Source organism: Dermacentor variabilis, chromosome 4 (genome assembly GCF_050947875.1).
Source record: "Dermacentor variabilis isolate Ectoservices chromosome 4, ASM5094787v1, whole genome shotgun sequence".
Classification (NCBI taxonomy): domain Eukaryota; kingdom Metazoa; phylum Arthropoda; class Arachnida; order Ixodida; family Ixodidae; genus Dermacentor; species Dermacentor variabilis.
The window spans coordinates 183,476,139-183,495,139 of record NC_134571.1 but is presented as its reverse complement, the minus strand read 5'-3'; the positions used below and the strand labels follow the sequence as shown (position 1 = coordinate 183,495,139).

At 44.3% G+C, this 19,001-nt stretch overlaps 1 protein-coding gene across 1 annotated transcript in view; it reads right to left on the bottom strand.

The window, feature by feature from the left end:
• Window positions 1–366: 366 nt before the first annotated feature.
• The window catches only part of LOC142578452 (acetylcholinesterase-1-like), a 58,427-nt gene continuing 39,792 nt past the window's right edge, over window positions 367–19,001 (bottom strand). Inside the window, exons 6-8 of the mRNA XM_075687833.1 lie at window positions 17,537–17,719; window positions 14,754–15,055; window positions 367–562 (exon numbers count right to left, since the gene is read on the bottom strand). Coding sequence (XP_075543948.1) covers window positions 367–562; window positions 14,754–15,055; window positions 17,537–17,719 — 681 coding nt within the window. The remainder of the gene's footprint in view (window positions 563–14,753; window positions 15,056–17,536; window positions 17,720–19,001) is intronic.

The following is a 19,001-nucleotide window of genomic DNA, read 5'->3' as shown; positions in this document are numbered from 1 at the left end:
ACACTACAAATGAAACTTCATGAGCCGACACTACAGCATGCGAGTCAGAAACAGTGCACTATAGCGTCAACATGAATGGGATCGGTAACACACCACGTTTGTAAAATACAGCGAAGTACCTTACTTCTTTTGCAGCGTTTCTTCTGCGCGGTAGAAGAAGCTAATATTCTGTCGCATATTTTAGAAAACAATGTGTACCATTGATGTTGCAAAGGCGTACATCAATGTACCATTGATGTACGCCTTTGCAACATCACCTACGAACTATTACGAGACTATTACGATAGAGCAATATCTCTTACTGGTGGAGAGTATTGGTAGGATAGATGAAATTGTACTCGTGCTTAAAGCAGTATTAGAAAACTGTCAGAGAACATAGTTGTCCAGTGGTGCATTGGGCAAGGCTGTCCTGATGTACATATAGTGCGGCTTGAGGAAGTCGCAGTAGGTCTTTCGCAGGTCCAGTCTCCCCGTAGCTTCAATCGTTGAGTTGCGGTAGGTGACGTCAGACAGCGTGAGGGCATAGTTGTCGTAGATCTCCTTGTCGATTTCTGGTAAGTGCCTGCGAAATTTCGGTCACGGAAAAAGTTGTAAACCTAAACCATGGAGCTGGTTCGGATCATCTAAAACACAAAAAGAACTGCTATCTCTACTCCCGTCTATGTAGTACTCTAAACAGAAGCTTGCCTCTGTGCTGTCGATTCTGCAATGAAAGCCGTAATGATTGTGTTTAAGATACAGTGAGCATATTATCATAAAAATACCAGCAAAATTAATTCACAAACCCTGAGCTATTTCCTGATAGACATTCTAGGCAGCATTTCTGACATTATAAGGTTTGAACATAAAAATTTTAACCAAATAGTCTTGACATAACGATGTTGACATAATGATTTTGACATTTTGACATAATAATAAGGTACCGCAAGACAAAGCCGTATCGCCAAGCGCAATCGTGCTCATTAGCACGATTTCACCCTAAGTGACCTCTGTGTTTGCAACACTTTTTCAGGCTCTCCGATGAAAGCCTGATTGCAATACAGCTTCGGCCGTTGAGTTAGGTAACTGAAACCGATGTCACGAAAATGAGATACGCGCCGGCAGTAACTAACGAGTTGTGCATCAAGCGCACCAGGAGCCACCCACAGCAGAAGAAATATGCGTTCGTGGAGGCAACGCTGCGAGCCAACTGCCAGAGCTGTAACCATGGCACTGCCAGCCTGAATCCCAAAAGCGACATTGTTATGGCACCCGTGCTGACTGCTTCAACACGAATCCTTTTGTAGGTAAAGTTGATCTCGCTACCTCCAAAAGGCAGACATGTTGTGCCGAGTAGTAATGGGTGAAAATAACTGAATTTGAAATTAAACTTTATTTGGCATTGCCGTGCGAAATAAAGCTTAAGTTCGATGCTGTGCCTGTACGCCAATTGCATGGGTGAGTGCAGCAGCATAGTAGTCGCGCAAGCGCCCCACCAAGTGGTATTCCTCGTATTTCGTGGGTTTTTATTTTTCTTGGCAGAAACTAGGAGGCTAATTCTCGCACGAAAACAAAACATTATTGTATCGGAGTTTACTTGAGACATTCTACAATTTTGACATGTTAGAGACTCAAGCAATCATTAAAAGGCTGACCACATAAACAGAACCAATTATTTAATATCTTGTGATGAAAATACTGGTCCTATGTAGGCACGAATACCGCTAATATGCCTTTGGTGCTTTTTTCTAGACTTCTAGGTTCTTCCATAAAAGTTTGCTCCAAGTTAGCTTGGACATCCTGTATTAGTAAAATTTGTGCGTTAAGACATGATTAAGAGAACGTGTAACTCCAAACATACTTGAACATGGTTTCTAACAGAAAACAGAAAAAAACCGCCAATTGAAGTGAATTGAATTGAATTCTGGGGTTTTTCGTGCAAAAACCACGATTTGTTTAGGAGACGCACCGTAGTGTGGGGCTCCGGTTTAATGTTGACCACCGGGGGATCTTTAACGTGCCTCCCATGCGCCGCGCACGAGCGTGTCGTAATTTCGCCCCAATGAGTATGCGGCCCCATCAGTAGCGGTATTTGATCCCGCGACCTCATGCTCAGCAGCGCAGCGCAATAACGGCTAAGCTACCGCGGCAGGCTAAAGAACACCGGAACACTAAAAAAAATGTTTTTCACGTAAACGTAACATTAAATGAAGTACAGGAATAAATACCTTACTGTACAATGGAGCTGAAAGCTTGCGATTATTGAGAAAAGAAAACACAAAGAATAAAAATAAGCATACGAAAATTAAAGTGCGAATAAGTTTTGACACATACAGGTAGATGACATGATAATTATGTTGATTAATTATTAAGTTAGGCAAAGATAGCAGGGCATGGAGAAACATTAGTAGCAGGGCCGGTCTTCCTTGATCATGAATAATTCGTCCTCATGTCATCAGCCTTGCTGTAACAGTGGCATCGCTTCCATCGTAAGGTGGTTGACAACACCGCTGGCGACTGTAACGACGCGGAAGGATATAAGGACTTTGGTATTCATGTGCCCCTTCCGGCGGCACCGTGGAGAAGTGTCCACGAAATCGCTCAAAAACTCCATCTTGCTTTGTGTGCAGGTTATAATTCCCCCCTTTCTCTATTACAAGTGGACAAGCAAAGTCTGCCTGGTGCTCCTACCATGCCAAATGTGCTCTCTGAATTCTTATGCGTATGCCTATTTGTTACAAAGCTCTTACTATGTTGCAAGGACATTGAACTAAACCCTGGTACTAATAACAAAGAAATATTTGATACTATAGCAAAACTTTGCGAAAAAGTTGACCACCACCACGTTGAATTCATCGAAGTTTTTGACGACCTAAAGACAAAACAGTACAATACAAACAGTTAATACAAACCGTCGCTAACTTAACAGTAACATTATCCGCCGTTGAATGTTCAGTCGAATAATTCGAAGGTTGTGCAGTTCGCATTTACGCACCATGTCTAATCACCGAAGCTGTCAGAATATAAGGCCAGGCACTCAGTTCCTAACTGGACGATCTTGAAGACAGCTCGAGACAAGATAACCTATTGTTACGAATGATGTTTATTTAATGGGTGAAACGAGGTCCGAGAGGGAAGCTACAGGCCAGGCCCAGCCGGCTCACAGTACCTCGAGATTACGCGCGCACACTCTACTTCTTCTTTCTCTGCCTCAGTCGCGCAATGCTGCAACACTTTTCCCGGGGGCAGACGAAGCTCGCTGAGCAATTTAAAGGGACCTGTGACGGCATTGCCTGAGTCTGGCAACGTGAACAGCTTGCGTCGCACGTGAACGCCGATTACTTGCCGTCACTTTGGCGACGACATAGTTCACATCACTGAAGCGGCTGAGTGTAACGAATGGTCCGGCGTAAGCGGTGAGGAACTTCCGGTACAACCCCTTTTTGCGGACAGGTGTCCACAACCAAACATAATCACCGGGAGTAAAGCTGAAGGGGGTATTCCGCGCATCATAGCGAATCTTGCTGTTGCCTCGTCAGTAAAGCGTCCTAAGATGTGCCAGTCGATGTGCTTCCTCAGCCAGAGACAGAGTTTGGGTGATGGAAGGATCTTCTTGGCACGGTAAAAGTAGAATACTGTCCAGAAAGCTCTGCGGAGCACCTGCGTGCAGCAAAAACTACGGCACATATCCAGTAACTTCGTGCTTGGCACTATTGTACGCGTACGTTACAAAAGGTAAGACGGCGTCCCAATTCTTGAGGTCAGCGCGACATACATTGATAACATTTTGGTAAGGGTTCGATTTGTCCGCTCCGTGAGGCCATTGATTTGCGGGTGGTAAGGAGTGGAATGACGATATGCAGAACAGCAAAGCCGTAAAAGTTCTTCAACGACGTCAGCGGTGAATTGCCGTCCACGGTCACTGTTGACAACCCGGGGAGCGCCGTGACGGAGTATGACGTGATGCAACACAAACGAAGAGACATCTGCTGCAGTGGCAAACGGAAGTGCCGCCGTTTCCGTGTAGCGAGTAAGGTAATCTACGCATACTATAATCCAGCGGTAGCCAGCTGACGTCCTTGGGAGCGGGCCAAGCAAGTCGATGCCGACTTTTCGAAAGGTAACGTCGGTGTCGTAACTGATGTAAAATAGCCTGCTGAAGCTTTCGTCGTTTGCTTGTAACGCTGGCAAACAGTACAGCAGGCGACATACTGTTTCATTGTTTTCCAGAGCGTGGGCCAGAAAAATCTCTGTCAAAGTCGGTGTACTGTGCGTGCAAAGTCAAGGTGCCCGGACGGGATATCGTCATGCATGGAACGCAGGAGAGCAGGGCGCAAGTGTTCGGGCGCAAGTAGAAGCAATGAAGGGCTATCAACCAAGTAATTTTTTTTGTACATCAAGCCATTATGAAAAGTAAACGGCGTTGTTCCTGCTGGCTCACGCGCACCTGCCCGCAAGGATTTCAAGGTATGGTCGCAACGTTGCTCGCTCTTGAAGGTACTCTGGTCTGGAAAGTCGGAAGGGATGAATCCGACTCCGAGATCCGAGATGAGCTGGACATAGATTGAGTCTGCTGTAGACTTTACTACGGTAAACAATTTTTAAACATATGCGTTTTCTATCGTCCCCCTAATAGTTAGCGGGAAAGTCTTGACAACCTGGACCAACTTTTACTGCAAGAGAATTTAGCTTTCTCAAATTTTGTCTTACTGGGTGATTTTAATGCTCCCGGAATCGACTGGACGTCTCTCTTATTTTTTGAGCTTGGTAATGCATTAAACAGGAAATTTGTTGAATTCTCGTTATCTCATGGCTTAAATGAGGTCGTTCAGAGTCCCACCCGCGGTGACGCAGTACTGGATTTGATTTTTCTCAGCGCTGTTTTTGCCAAGTCGGGTTACAAGTACGAAATAATTGATGGTATCTCGGATCACAACGCTGTTTTTCTATCTGTAAACCGGCCGATCTGTAAACAAAGTTTTACGCTGTCCACGTTTCGAGAAGTTTTCCAGAGCAGATGATGCCCGTACCATAGATGAACTATCCAATAATTTCGATGCCTTTTTGGCAATTGGACTATTTAGCGACGTTGATGCGCTCGTGGCGTGTTTTGAAAGCATTGTAAAATCATGTATATATCGATTCGTTCCTTTGAAAACTAAGAAAAAAGGCAATAACCTTCCCTGGATGAACCGAGAACTGCTGCACTTATCGCGACGCGCTGGTAGTCTTCACACTAAACGCTCGAACAATCCTGAGGCATGCGTTTTGTACGCTCAGGTAAAAAATGAACTCCAGAAAAAAACTCCCTCGGCCAAAAATTTCTGCTATCATGTACAGTAGCCCAAACTGCTCAAGTCTAACAGCCGTAAATTCTGGTCTCAATCTCATGGCTCTTCTTCTTCCACATCTTTTAATATCAACAGTTTTGTTAACGACCCATTCGAGATTTCAGAAGCGTTTAATACATATTTTCAGTCAGTATTCGCCTCGGATGATTCCAGTCGTTCAACATCTGCAACGAACAATTCATATGCAATTGATGATATAAACATTAGCCTAGAAGGTGTTTTGAATCTCATACTAAACTTAGATACTAAAAAACCAGCCGGCCCTGATGGAATTCCGAATTCCTTTTTAGTACGATTCTCGCTATGAACATCTAAGCATCTGTTCATTATATGTCAGAAGTTCCTTAATAGTGGCGTTGTGCCTTCTTCCTGGGAAAGAGCTAAAGTACTACCTTTATGTAAATCCGGTGACAGGCAGCTTTTATCTAACTATAGGCCTATTTCTTTGACTGCAACCTCATGTAAAATACTATAACACATAATCTAGCAGCATATAATACTGTTCCTTGAAAATAATAACCTATTGAACAGCTTTCAGCATGGCTTCAGGCACGGTTTTAGTACTGTAACAAAACTTACGGAGTTCACTCATGACCTTTCCCATTACATCGACTTACCTAATCAGATTGACACCATTTTCATTAACTTTAGCAAAGCCTTTGACACAGTATTACACTCTAAATTACTTTTTAAACTCCATAATATTCTAAATAACCCTCAGTTAGTGTCTTGGATTTCCAGTTTCCTTTCTTTGCATTCCCAATTCGTATGCTATGATTCTGCGGATTCGTCTGTAGTCGACGTCACCTCAGGAGTCCACAAGGATCCGTACTTGGCCCTCTACTATACTTATTGTTTATTAACGACCTTCCAGACCATGTTACTTCAAAAATACGCCTCTATGCAGATGATTTTGTTATGTACATCCCAGTTGACTCACTGGCTGATCATCAGCGCCTTAAAATGCCTTTGTTTCATATTGTGACTGGTGTGCTACTTGGAAAGTGAGCATAAATTTTCATAAAACTGTTATAATGTCTTTTACTAACAGACACATGCCCGTATATTATGATTATGTATGCAACGGTGTACCACTTACACGAGTTTTTCAATACAAATATTTAGGCGTCATTTTTACACCCACCTTGTCTTGGTCTAAACATATAGGTTACATTTGTAGTAAAGCGTTAAAAAACTTGGTTATATCCGCCGGACGTTGTCTCCTGCTCCGAGAGACACTAAATTAGTAGCATACAAAACACTGATTCCCCTAATTTTAGAATATGCTTCCTCCGTTTGGAACCCATATAAACAATGTGAAATTAATTGTACTGAGTCGGTCCAGAGGAAGGCTATTTGTTTTGTTTACCGTCGCTTCGAGCGAGACTTTTCACCGTCAGTTGCTCTTGAGGAATTAAACCTCCAGTTTCTTTCTAGACGGCGGCACATAGAATCTCTGAAGATTTCCTATTCTAATAAGAACTCTCTTTGTCACCTATCAGATCCCTACCTTTTAATGCCTGCTCGCCCGACTTCAACTAGAGCTTATCATGCCTCTAATATCAGACCTCTCCTCTACGCACTAACACTTTCAAATACAGTTTTTTCCCCCGCATGATTGAACAGCGGAATTTGTTACCTGCCGAAGTTCCTTTGTTACCCATTTCTCAATTTTTAAATGCTACTGCTGATGTATACTTCCTTCACATTTTTATATTTCTATGTTATTGTTTCTGCATATCATAATCAGTTTTCCTCGCATGCACACCCACTCCTGCCATAGCCTTAACGGGCTGCAGTATGTATAAATAAATAAATAAATAAATAAATAAATAAATAAATAAATAAATAAATAAATAAATAAATAAAACTAGGTAGTCATCGAAGTCATCCTCAGCTTTAGTGTGCGGCGAAGGGAGACGGGAGAAGCAATCAGCATCCGTGTGACAGCTTCCGCTCTTGTAGTTAACGGAAAGGAAAGGCTGTACTCTTGAAGGCGCAAAGCCCAGCGGGCCAATCGGCAAGACGGCTCACGCAGCCCAACGGGCCAATAGAGTGAATGATGGTCAGTCATTATCGTGAATGTGCGACCATCTAGATATGGACGGAACTTCTGAATGGCGAAGACGACAGCTAGGCACTCGAGTTCAGTAATGGTGTAGTTTGCCTCCACTTTTGTGTGTGTCCGACTAGCGTAGGCTATGACATGCTCACAGCCACCGCAGAGCTGAACAAGCACAGCGCCAACACCCACACCGCTGGCGTCAGTATGCAGCTCAGTTGAAGCCTACGGATCAAAATGGCGCAGAGCCGGTCCAGACGTCAACAAAATTTGCAGCTGCTGAAACGCCGAATCGCAGTCAGCAGTCCACAAGTATGGGATGTCTTTGTGAAGCAGAGACGTGAGAGGAGAGGCAAGCTGTGCAAAATTCTTGATGAAGCGCCGGAAATATGAGCAGAGGCCCAAGAAGCTTAACAGATTTTTCACCGTGTGTGGCGGTTGGAAATCGCGAACCGCTGCTATCTTTTCAGGGTCTGGTCGTATGCCGTCTTTGTCGACCAAAAAGCCTAGTACAAGGGCTTGACGCTCACCGAAATGACATTTCTTCGAGTTTAAAATAACGCCAGGTTGCTAGATACCGTCAAAAACGATCGACAGGCATCAAATGTGCTCGTGAAATGTCTTACCGTAGATAATGACGTCGTCTAAATAGCACATGCAAATTTACCATTTGAGTCCGCGGAGCACCATATCCATTAATCGCTCGAATGTCGCTGGAGCGTTGCATAAGCCAAAGGGCATAACGTTGAATTCAAAGAGGCTGTCAGGTGTCACGAAGGCTGTCTTCTCCTTGTCTGTGCGGTGCATGGGAATTTGCCCATATCCTTACCATAAATCAACAGAAGAGAAATACGACGCGGAGTGGAGGCACACTGATGCACACTGATGTCCCATATGAGCGTCGTCAACAACTTTAGGGCATTCAAGCTCTTCTTTAACGATTTGCCGAATCACCGAGGAGATGTCGTCGTGGGTTGCAACGGACACACTTGCAATAGTAGTAACATTGTCCAAGCGTCTGAACATTGGCCAAATCCTTCTCATTTTCAGCGCTTCAAACGCCCGGCAGTGTTTCTTCAGATCAGACAGACTACTAAGATCTTCCTTCGTTATAAGAAAATTATAATCATCTTCAGCTATTCCTTTAAGCAGATGTCCTACTTTGTCTTCGTCTGTCATGGTAACGCTGACGATTACGCACAATTTCAAAACAGCCTCTATGTACGTTGTACATGTTTCGCCAGGTAATTGAGCTCGTGAGGAAAGTGTGTGCTCACCCTTATTTTTCTTAGAGATCGGGTCCCCAAAGCACTTGGTGAATTCTTCTAAAAAATTACCCCAGCTTGTCAGGACGTTCTCCTGGTTTTCAAACCAGAGGAGCGCGGTTCCTGCGGGAAAAAAACCACGTTATCGAGTGGCTTCGTAGTGCTCCAGTGGTTGTGGCGACTCACTCTGCTGTAGTGTTTAAGCCAGTCGTCGACGTCTTCGTTCGGCTTCCCCGAAAAGGTGGGTGGCTCTCGCAGTAATGTCCAGTAGGCAGCCTGACCTGCGTGATTGCTGTATGGTTCGCCGCAGGTGGGGTCGTCATTACCTTCTCCGGAATCAGCCATATACGTTGCTTGTGGTCGTAAACCAGTCAAGCGTCTACTCAGTCGGACAGTTGATATAGCTGGGTCGTGCAGGATCATCCAAGATTTGCCCCGCACGTCCACTAAAGATGTTACGAATGATGTTTATTTGCAGGGTGAAACGAGGTCCACGAGGGAAGCTACAGGCCAGGCCCCGCCGGCACATAGTACCCTGAGATCACGCGCGCACACTCTACTTCTCTCTCTGCATCAGTCGTGCAGTGCTGCGACACTATCGTTCTTTGGAATAACGGACTGCCTGACTCAGATGTCGATTCAGTCAAAAGGCCCTGTTCAGGATGTCTCGTCACCTTAAATTACAAATCGTTGGCCCAGAAGTTCCTCGATCACACAGGTTAGGAGCTTACATCGATAGAGACTAGAGCAATTAACATCACGTTTTCCTTTCTAAAACCAGAGGTGCAATCTGGGCGCAGAAGCATGAGGTCAAGGTATCTGGTGTATCAGCCAGCGAAGATATTGCAGAGCTACGCACAGCCCGAGGAAGAAATTACCAGAATTTAAAATAAAATAGCCAGCCAGCTGTGCTCGATGTGCATTATTAAATTGATCATGAAAAAAGATACGCACGCTTACTGCACAGTAACTTACAGCGTAGGCAAAACTGTTTTACCACGATCAACAAATACATAAGATAGCACGGTCATTGCATCCGCACGTGCTGGCACTCCTAGTGCATCATAGCTATGTCTGCTTAGAATATGTGCAAGAAACGCCTCTATTTTTTTTTCAATGGACGCAGTATCCTAAATAAACAAGTTGAATCGTCTTCCGTTAATGATTCCTGCTCTGCTGATACGGTTGGTCTGACAGACTTGGCTTTCTGCAAAAGTTAAAAATGAAGAAACATTGAACAGCGAAGCTTGCTACCAATTTTAGCAATGTGATCGTGGTTACCGCTCTGGTGGTGGTGTTGTGTTCGCGGTAGCCGATACTCTTGCTCCTCATGTCATTCAAATGGTACTCGATCTTCTGCTTGTATGTTTACGTAGGCACATTGTTTCTCTCGAAATAATTTTTTGTGTCTGCTATAGGCCACCAACTGCATTACAGGCCTTCTGTAATGAACTGCACTATGTTCTCTACCCGCCGTGGTTGCTCAGTGGCTATAGTGTTAGGCTGCTGAGCACGAGGCCGCGGGATCGAATCCCGGCCACGGCGGCCGAATTTCGATGGGGGCGAAATGCGAAAACACCCGTGTACTTAGATTTAGGTGCACGTTAAAGAACCCCAGGTGGTCAAAATTTCCGGAGTCCCCCACTACGGCGTGCCTCATAATCAGAAAGTGGTTTTGGCACGTAAAACCCCATATATTATTACTATGTTCTCTGTCAGCTGTTCTTCAGATACCCAAAACTGCCCCTCTTCATACATGACGACTCCAGTTTTCAAGACATCAGGAGCAATGGAGGCTCCGTTTTTAAAACACCACTCAATGGAAAGCAAAGGATTTTTTTTTACTTTTTGGCAGTACTTGAACTTGACTCAGCTCGTTCACTTTCCGACTGGCATAACTTCCACTGCCACTTACATTCCAAGCCTAATACTTACATATGCACCAAACCAAGCCTCCTGTTTAACTAGTTCATTGCGAATTAGCGACCACTCTATAATTCACTCTACGGGAACGGGTTTCCAAGAAGAAAAACTAAAACAAATAAACACAGTCATCGAAGACTAACAGTAAAGCAGACATTGCGGCAATCAATAGTGAATTGCAGGCCTTTGTTTTTCGGTCTTTCTTTTTGTGCCGGCTTTGAGCAGCGATCGATTGACGACAACTGGTTGATTTTTTATAAAAAGCTGTTGTTTAATATATTGATAGTTTTGTACCTAAATGTTTCATCGAGTCCTCGCTCTCCGTGGATCACTAACATGTTAAAGCGCATGAACAACAAAAAGAAGCGGACATTTCGACGTTCAATATTAACAGCAAAAACAGATCACTGGTATTAGCATAAAAACATTTACCGTGAATGCTGTAGTACGCTTTCAAAAGCGAAGAAGGAATCCTTTGATAAAACCCTTCCTTTGTTACTGCGTTCTAAGCGCAGTAAATTTTGCAGCACTATTAACGGTACAAAAAGGACAGGTATTCAATAAATCTAGTCTAATGTTCATGTAGTTCAAAAGATATTGCTACAATGTTCTCGACAGTGTGCTTGTTACTCTTTTTTATAAGAGGACCCCCACAGTGTTTGCGCATATACCAGAAACCAACTTTTTACTAATGGATCCCATTGCTATTGATATATTTAGTAAAGCTGATTGTCAATTTAAAAGCGTATTCAAATGCCTGTTCAGATTGTATGTATTAAAGAATGCTGAAGTACACTCAAATTTATTCTTCTTTGATATTGTCAAAGCTTTTTGAAAAGTCATTGCAGATGTCTACACTGCCCTCTAATGGGAAGTAGCGAACGTGCTCCCTGTGCATAAAAGTGGTGATGTACATTGCATATCATTAATGTTCACCCCAGCAGAAATCTTAGAATATAGAATATAGTCACACCTCATTGAATTCCTTTAGTCCAATTCATTCAGTATTTATCAGCATGTATTCCGTAAAACAGCCTCGTGCAAAACCTAATTGCTATGTTTTACTAACGACTTATTCATTGACGCGGATCACAGCATTTATATTTAGTGCATATTGCAATGTAGTAGAGATGGGGAAGGAAGTAGCAGAACTGTTAATGATGAAAGTAGCGTTTTATTGGGTGAACCTGTGCCCTAGAAAACAGGCTACATTCAAAGAAAAACCATAGCGATGAACACAGTCGGCGATCTTCGAAAATGTGATCAGAGAGTCAAGCACGTCGGCTTTCATACATGAGTCATCGAAGTTTCCAGAGTAATCGTACTTCGAGAAAGTACTACACAATTCGTGTCGTCCAAACATGCAGTCATATTACACAAGGTTCGGTGACGACTGAGGATAGAAGCATCGATAATATTCCAGAAACTTCCACATATGCAGGTGCGTCTTTCGCTGAGCTATAACATTTTCGTGGTGGTGAAACGTGGTCACCCGATAAGGATGAACAAGTAGACGTGTTCATACCGCCCTCTTAAAAAATTTTGTCCCGATACTGCCAACACAAAAGCGAAAAAAAAAACACCACCCAAGTACTCCGTACAGTCGGTTAACCTGCGAAGCTTAACCTGCGACTCGGGTTTTTATCACTGGGTTTATCCCGGCGGTTAAATAAACGACAGCTTGGTAAGCTACCCGATACTAGATACGCAGTTTCTGCTTGCGCTCGACTGCACGAATCACTTGTGCCCGGGCTGCAGCATGGGTATGGCATAGACGAGGTCGTTCCCGGCTCTGCTCATGGCGTTGCTGATCGAAAGTTGCCTGCTTCTCAGGAGTGTGTATGACACCTCGCCTATCCATTTCGGAGCAAGAGAGAAACTGCGGCACGCGCGCTCGATTGCGACAGAGAGCGAGACTTCACTTCTGGTGCAGGCAGTGGCGCACCTCTCTTTCTCATTTTGTTCCGCATGCACATGGGGTTGCCCCGGGGGAGTTTGGGCGTGCAAATGACAGACGGACAGACGGACGAATCGGCTTGCGATATGCAGCTTAGCTGTAAAACGCCCGCAGAAGAGACAAAAAGGCAAAGTCCGTCGGCGTGCTTAAAAGGGCTTAAGACGCATCATGTGGACCTTTTCAATTCGTGCGCGGCGCCGCGGAGATTTTGAAATGCCCTCTGGCACGACGTCATAGTCCAGTGCGTGAGTACGTCGAATGAATTTGTAGGCTCCGAAATAGCATCGCAATAATTTCTCACTAAGCCCTCGTCACCCAAACGCGATCGCTGAGCTGGTATTCCACATAGCACCATAGCAGATTGTAGTGCCAGCTATTGGCCCTTTGATGGTTCTCGATTCGCAGGCGGGCGAGCTGTCTTCGGGGCGCTAGAGATAGGCTCCTACGTTGACATTTTCTTCGTCGGTGACATGCGTGTGGAGAGTAGTTGTCGGGTTCCTTCCATAAACAAGACTGAATGACATTATCTGTGTTGTTTGTTGCATTGCCGTGTTGTAATTAAAAATGGCATGCGGTGCCACGCATTCCACATGTTGTGTTCGACGTCGAAGTATATCGCTAACATGTCTGCGAGCGTTTACTTCAGCCATCATGTTAGGCCATTCCTCTGCGTGGACAGTGGTCCTCTGGTAACACGTCTAGCTATGCTGCAGGATGCCTTGAGTAAGCTCAGCTATGAAAGCAGTTTCTCTGTCAGTAATGATGACTTCTGGCGCACCATGTTGTAGGAGGATGTTATCGACGGAAACTTTGGCTACTTCCATACACTACCTTTGGTCAGGGCTTTCGTATCGACGTACCGGGTAAGGTAGTCGGTGGCCACAATGATCCACTTGTTTCCTAATGTTGACCTCGGCAAGAGGACCTACAAACTCATCCCAATCTGTTGAAATGGTCGGCGAGGAGGCCCGATCGGTTTTACTAGACCCGCTGGCCTGGTCGGTGCTGTCTTGTGTCACCTACAGCCACCGCATGTTTTGACGTAGTAGTCGACGTTAGCGGTCAGGCACGGCCAATAGTACTTTTATATTATTTATGTGAGCATACAGAGGTATCCAAGGTGCCCGGCTGTCTTATCGTCGTGCAGGGCGAGCAAAACCTCTGGCCGGAGTGCTACTGGCACAACGAGAAGGTAGTTTGTGGGGACTGGGGAAAAGTTTTTCACGAGGACGTCGTTGCGCAAGCAAAACAAGGACAATCCACGTCGAAATATCCAAGAAAAAACGTCTGTCTTGCCTTCTAAGTACTCCGCAAGGCTTCGTGACTCCGATTCTGCTCGTTGCTGTTCAGCAAAGTCGTCTGCAGTTATTGCTCGTTGGAAGGCGTCGTCGTCCGGCAGTGGCGGGTCAATAGGTGCACGCGACAGGCAGTCGGCGTCAGAATGCTTCCTGTCGGACGTATACACCACGGTGATGCCGAATTCATGGACTCGGAGACTCCATCGTTCTGGATGACCAGAAGGATCCTCTAAGCTTGCCAGCCAACACAAGGCGTAGCCGTCGCTTACAACATTGAATTGGTTACCGTGTATCTCAGGCAGAAATTTCGCCGTAGCCCGAATGATCGCAACGCAGTTTTTCTGCGTTGTAGAATAATTTTCTTCCGCATTTGACAGCAACCGGCTAGCGTAAGCCATTACCCTTTCAGTTCTGTTCTTCTCTTGAACTATAGCTCGACGCCGAGGCCTACGCTACTTGCGTCAGCGTTTATTTCCTTCTCGGCGTGGTCGTCCAAGTGGGAAAGCACCTGTGGTAACTGCAGCTGACGTGCAGCTTAACTGCAGCGGTAAATAGCTTTTACCCTTGGAACCACGGTAAAGATCGCTTTATCGCACATGCGCCATGAAGTCACATAGCAATGCTATTGGATAAAAACTTGCGGACGAGATCGTCAATTGCCGGTATTATTGAAGATGCAACCAATCAAAAGCATTAGGCTGAACATGTTTGTGTAGAGTTCCCATTTATCAAAATGGGAACTCTACAGAAACAAAATCGAAGCAATTTGAACCTAACGATATTTCAGGTTCGACACCATGCACTGACTCTGCGACGAAACAGTCGCCGCAGAGTAACGTATAACTTGTGCAGAAACATGGCGCAAGATTTATCATGTTCCAGTGTGCAGTGCTATAAAATCCGCACGGGCTGCCGTACCTGTTCTTGGCGAAGTCAGTCCACAGCTGTATCAACCGTTTGCTTAGGCGCTTTAGTGAATCGTTGGCGGGGCGCGTGAAGTGCTTCCCGAAGAGCATCTCTAAGGGCACCAGGCTGCCGACGCGAGCTACGTTGTCTGCGCCGCTAATCACGTACCGGTAGGCACGATTGCCACGCCCAGCGCCCCGTGCCGACAGGAGATAGTCGACAAAGTAACGCTGCGGGCAGACCATGAGCATGTCAACCAGGATGTCGAGGCTGTACGGCCGCCATCGTCCAATGTTTCCATACGTCCGGTATCGCTGCCAGAGAAGACATAATGGGAACGTCAGCCGGCGTAGTTGTATTCGAAGCTTTCAGGATAATACGCTAGTTCGATGTGCATAAAAAATATGCGAGAAGGGCTTTCTTAAGAAAGTAAAATTACGAAGAATTTTGGCGAACAAGAACGATTGAGAGTTTCAAACAGCAGAGTAGTGACAAGAATACGGCCAGTCAAACGCATCAAGCACTTAAGAAAGGATCTCTTGTGGAACGTAAACCGTGAAGAAGAGTGGGGATTACGATGAAACTTGTTTCGATCTTTCGTTTAGTTTGATTTCGACTCACCAAATAAGTGCTTCAAATAAGTTTTCTACAGACGCAGACCCAAAGCAAGCCATTTCGGTGTTCTCTTCGAAGAGAGCTAATTCCCCGAAGAAAATCTGGTCGTTGGAGTAGGCGCATAAGGAATGCTGGTGTGTGGAAAGTGTTACATTAAACGTTTAAACTCAAGAGCACAATAAATATTTTATTTAATAAAGAAATGTTCTAAATATAGCATGACCAGTTCCTTAACTACTGCGAGCTACACCTTACTACTAACCAAGCTACCGCATATACTAGAAAATGCTTTTTGAAAGCGTTTTTGTCTTATGACCATCTTTGTTTAGTTCGCAGGTACGGATAAGCAAAAACACTCAGGCAGAGGCGGGGGAGGTTTGGGAAACTGTGTGCCGAGTGCTAAAAAGGACTGATATAACTGTCCTTGATGAACGCAGGCACCTCCGCTTCCGTAATCAGACCACCGCCTGCTGAGTACCTATAGCAACGATTGGCTTTTCCGGAAAACCCATAATTGTGCTTAAGAGGAAGCTCTAGCTCAGGCCCAACTCCAACGGCGCATATTCAAATGCATATAAAACGCAAGAACGCTGTTCTAAAATACCACTGCCCTAATTAAGATCAAATTTGTTGCATGTACGAAAGAAAGCTGAATTTTAGCGACTAGTGGAAGCTCAATTTCTATTTAAGGTGACAACTTGTTTGAATTGCTTCTCAAAGATTGCTTAGTCTGAAGAACTGCAGCGAGAACACACATCGCAGTTTTATCAACATCATCCGTTGGAGCACTTCAAAAGCACAAGGTCTGCACCCCGAATGGTATGTTACATTCATTACATCGTTTACAAAAGTTTTTCAAAGGTCCTCCTCACATATTGGTTGTTGGTACATTTAAGAGCTAGGTATATTTACCGAATTTCTTTCATTTTCTGTGTCCTAGTAGGAAGAATTTACGGAATCGTAATATCGTTTTTCATTGCAGATTTACCGAGTCCTGAACTCGGTTGTATCGTCTTGTAAATTTTCGGTTTCCAGTCATATTTGTTAAAATAACCACGGCCTTAATCGAAAGTTAGCTACAACAGAGAGTACGTTTTAACTTTTTCATGTAAACGAAACAAGCCTCTTCAAACTCTGCGCAGTTGTTGCTGAGAAAGACGATTCCTCTTTTTCCATGTATTCAGATAGGAGCCGGCGAGCTGAAACTCACTCTTCAGGCCCGTAATACGTTTTGTGCACGAGCGTCCGCGTAGTCTCACGAGGAATAAACCTTTCCAGAGTATTTAAGGCATATTGTATATGGCATCGGCGAAGTCTCCAGATCTGTATGCGAGAAGCCACAACCACATTAATGAGTGAAGAGTGGAGCGCGTTACAGTGTGCTATATTGCTACAAATGGGATCTAAATTTACAGGAGTGTATCGGTAACTTGTAGAGGCACCAGTTCCCAACAAGGGTTCCCACACGGCTTTCAAAACACAATGCATAATGCAATTTTGCCTTTGCTCGAGTAGTCATGCAATAATGTGTAAGGCAACATCCGGAACGAACGATGAGCCATCACGCGTTGAATTCCCGTGGTTCTTCCTTTTTAGATTTTGAAAGCACTAGCAAAATGTACCGGGCCATAGCTAATGTTTACACTCCTCTACTGAAAAAAGAGGCCGTATTGGACAGCCAATTTAACTTAATCGCTAGTTTCGCACCAGTAGCAAAATCATATACAAACACCTTGCATGTCTTGGTCAATCATTCAAATGATTAAATATACCGGTAAAAACAAACAGTGAAAGTAATAGTCTGCGGCGAATGCATCATTAATCTGACCTCCAGCCAGCACTTCAACTCAAAAGACGTGCTTCGCGCCGTCCAATACCATCTAAGACGAAGCGCAGCGTGCCATCAGCATTCTTTGTCAGCCAGCCATGGTTTTTAGTAGCGTTCTTAGTTCAAAAATTTTAATGTGAATGTTACGTATTCATCTCATCTGTGACATAATACAACAAAAATATGAGAAAAGCAATCAAATAAAGCGACAAACTACATGAGCGATGCGGAAGACTGCAGTTGTTACATAGGTAAGCGATATAGTTTCCAAGGAAAGCAAGCACAATATGCAGGACACTGCGATTCATTTGTTTATCGGTGTCAAGTACGGATGCAGTTTTAGGGTGCCTACCTGGCGGTAGAAATCTAGCATGCTAGTGACACTGGTCGCGTTTATGCCGATGTTTTCCAGCACTTCTGCCAAGTACGGCGTGCCCTTCGTTTCGCTCGTCAGCAGGTACTGGCGCTGGATGATGTCGTTCAAGCGGAGACGCTCGTTGTCAACGTGTCCGATGAGCACCTTGAGTCCAATAAGCTGCATCACATAGATGTGAAACCGTCCGGGTGCAGCGTCATGTGCCAAAAAACGCCTGGCAACATCTGCCGTGTATCGCTACAGCTCACTCCGCAGTTGTGACAGCATAAAAGTGACATGGTGAATTTGGGTGCTACGTGACATCTTTCAGGAAACTTTTCATGGGTGTGGTCTCTGATTTTGCTACACATCCAATTCCTGAGTAACTTACTTTTTTCATTCCGCAGTAGGACTGACTCTTTAAAATAATGCTTCATCCTACTTAGAGTTTACCAATTGAGATGTTCACTCAACGAGACGGAGGGCAGCAGGGGGACCCGATTTTCGTAAATCACACTCACATGAAGCCAACAGACAATGACATCAAGAAAAGCACAGGATTAGCGTTCATTAATTTATTTATGCTTTATTTTTTGCCCACAGCCCCTTATTGGCATTCCAATGGCGGGAGCACAATAAGTGCGCAAAATTTCAAGAAAACATATTAAAGCGATACTCTCAGAAATTGATTTGAGTAAGGGCACGGCCGCATATGTAAAGATAATAAGCTATGAGTGCAACTAAGGTTCCTCAGAAATGAAGAAAGAGAACAAAGAATAATGAGGATATCGGACAATAGCACGGCCGCATAAAATCAGGATATCTTTTTGCGAAGGCGTGAATTACAGTTGAAAAACATAGGTAATTTTTTCTTTAAAGTACAGACATTCTTCCGACCTGAAATTATGAGTATAATTAACAATGATGAGTTGATTATGAATATAAGGCTTGCTTTATGAGACAAATCTACTGCGGGAAGCAGCTGTGCTAGTTTTCAACTTTCGATTTTTTTCGCTATGGACAGCCCACACACACACACACACACACACACACACACACAGATACATATATATATATATATATAAATATACCTATGCTTCAGTATGGATTTGCATCTTTCAATAATATATCTCGACAACTACCCTCTAAACTGCCTGTCACTGCGCGATTAGCCCAATACGTATCCATCCAGCCTAGATCGGACTTTATTACTACCCGCTTATTGATAAAGTCAGGCTGATCCCATACTGCAGATGCATATTTTAACACTAACGGAACGTTAGATTGATATAATAGTTAATAAGTGTGTTGTGGAAAAGAGTGCTTATTTCTTCGTAGAAATTCAAGGGAGGTGCATGCATTTCCAACGGTATAGTCCCTGTCTCTGTGGCAAGGTAACGAGGGAGCGAAATATACGCCCAAATTATAACAATTCGAACGATACTTGATAGTGATGACAGGT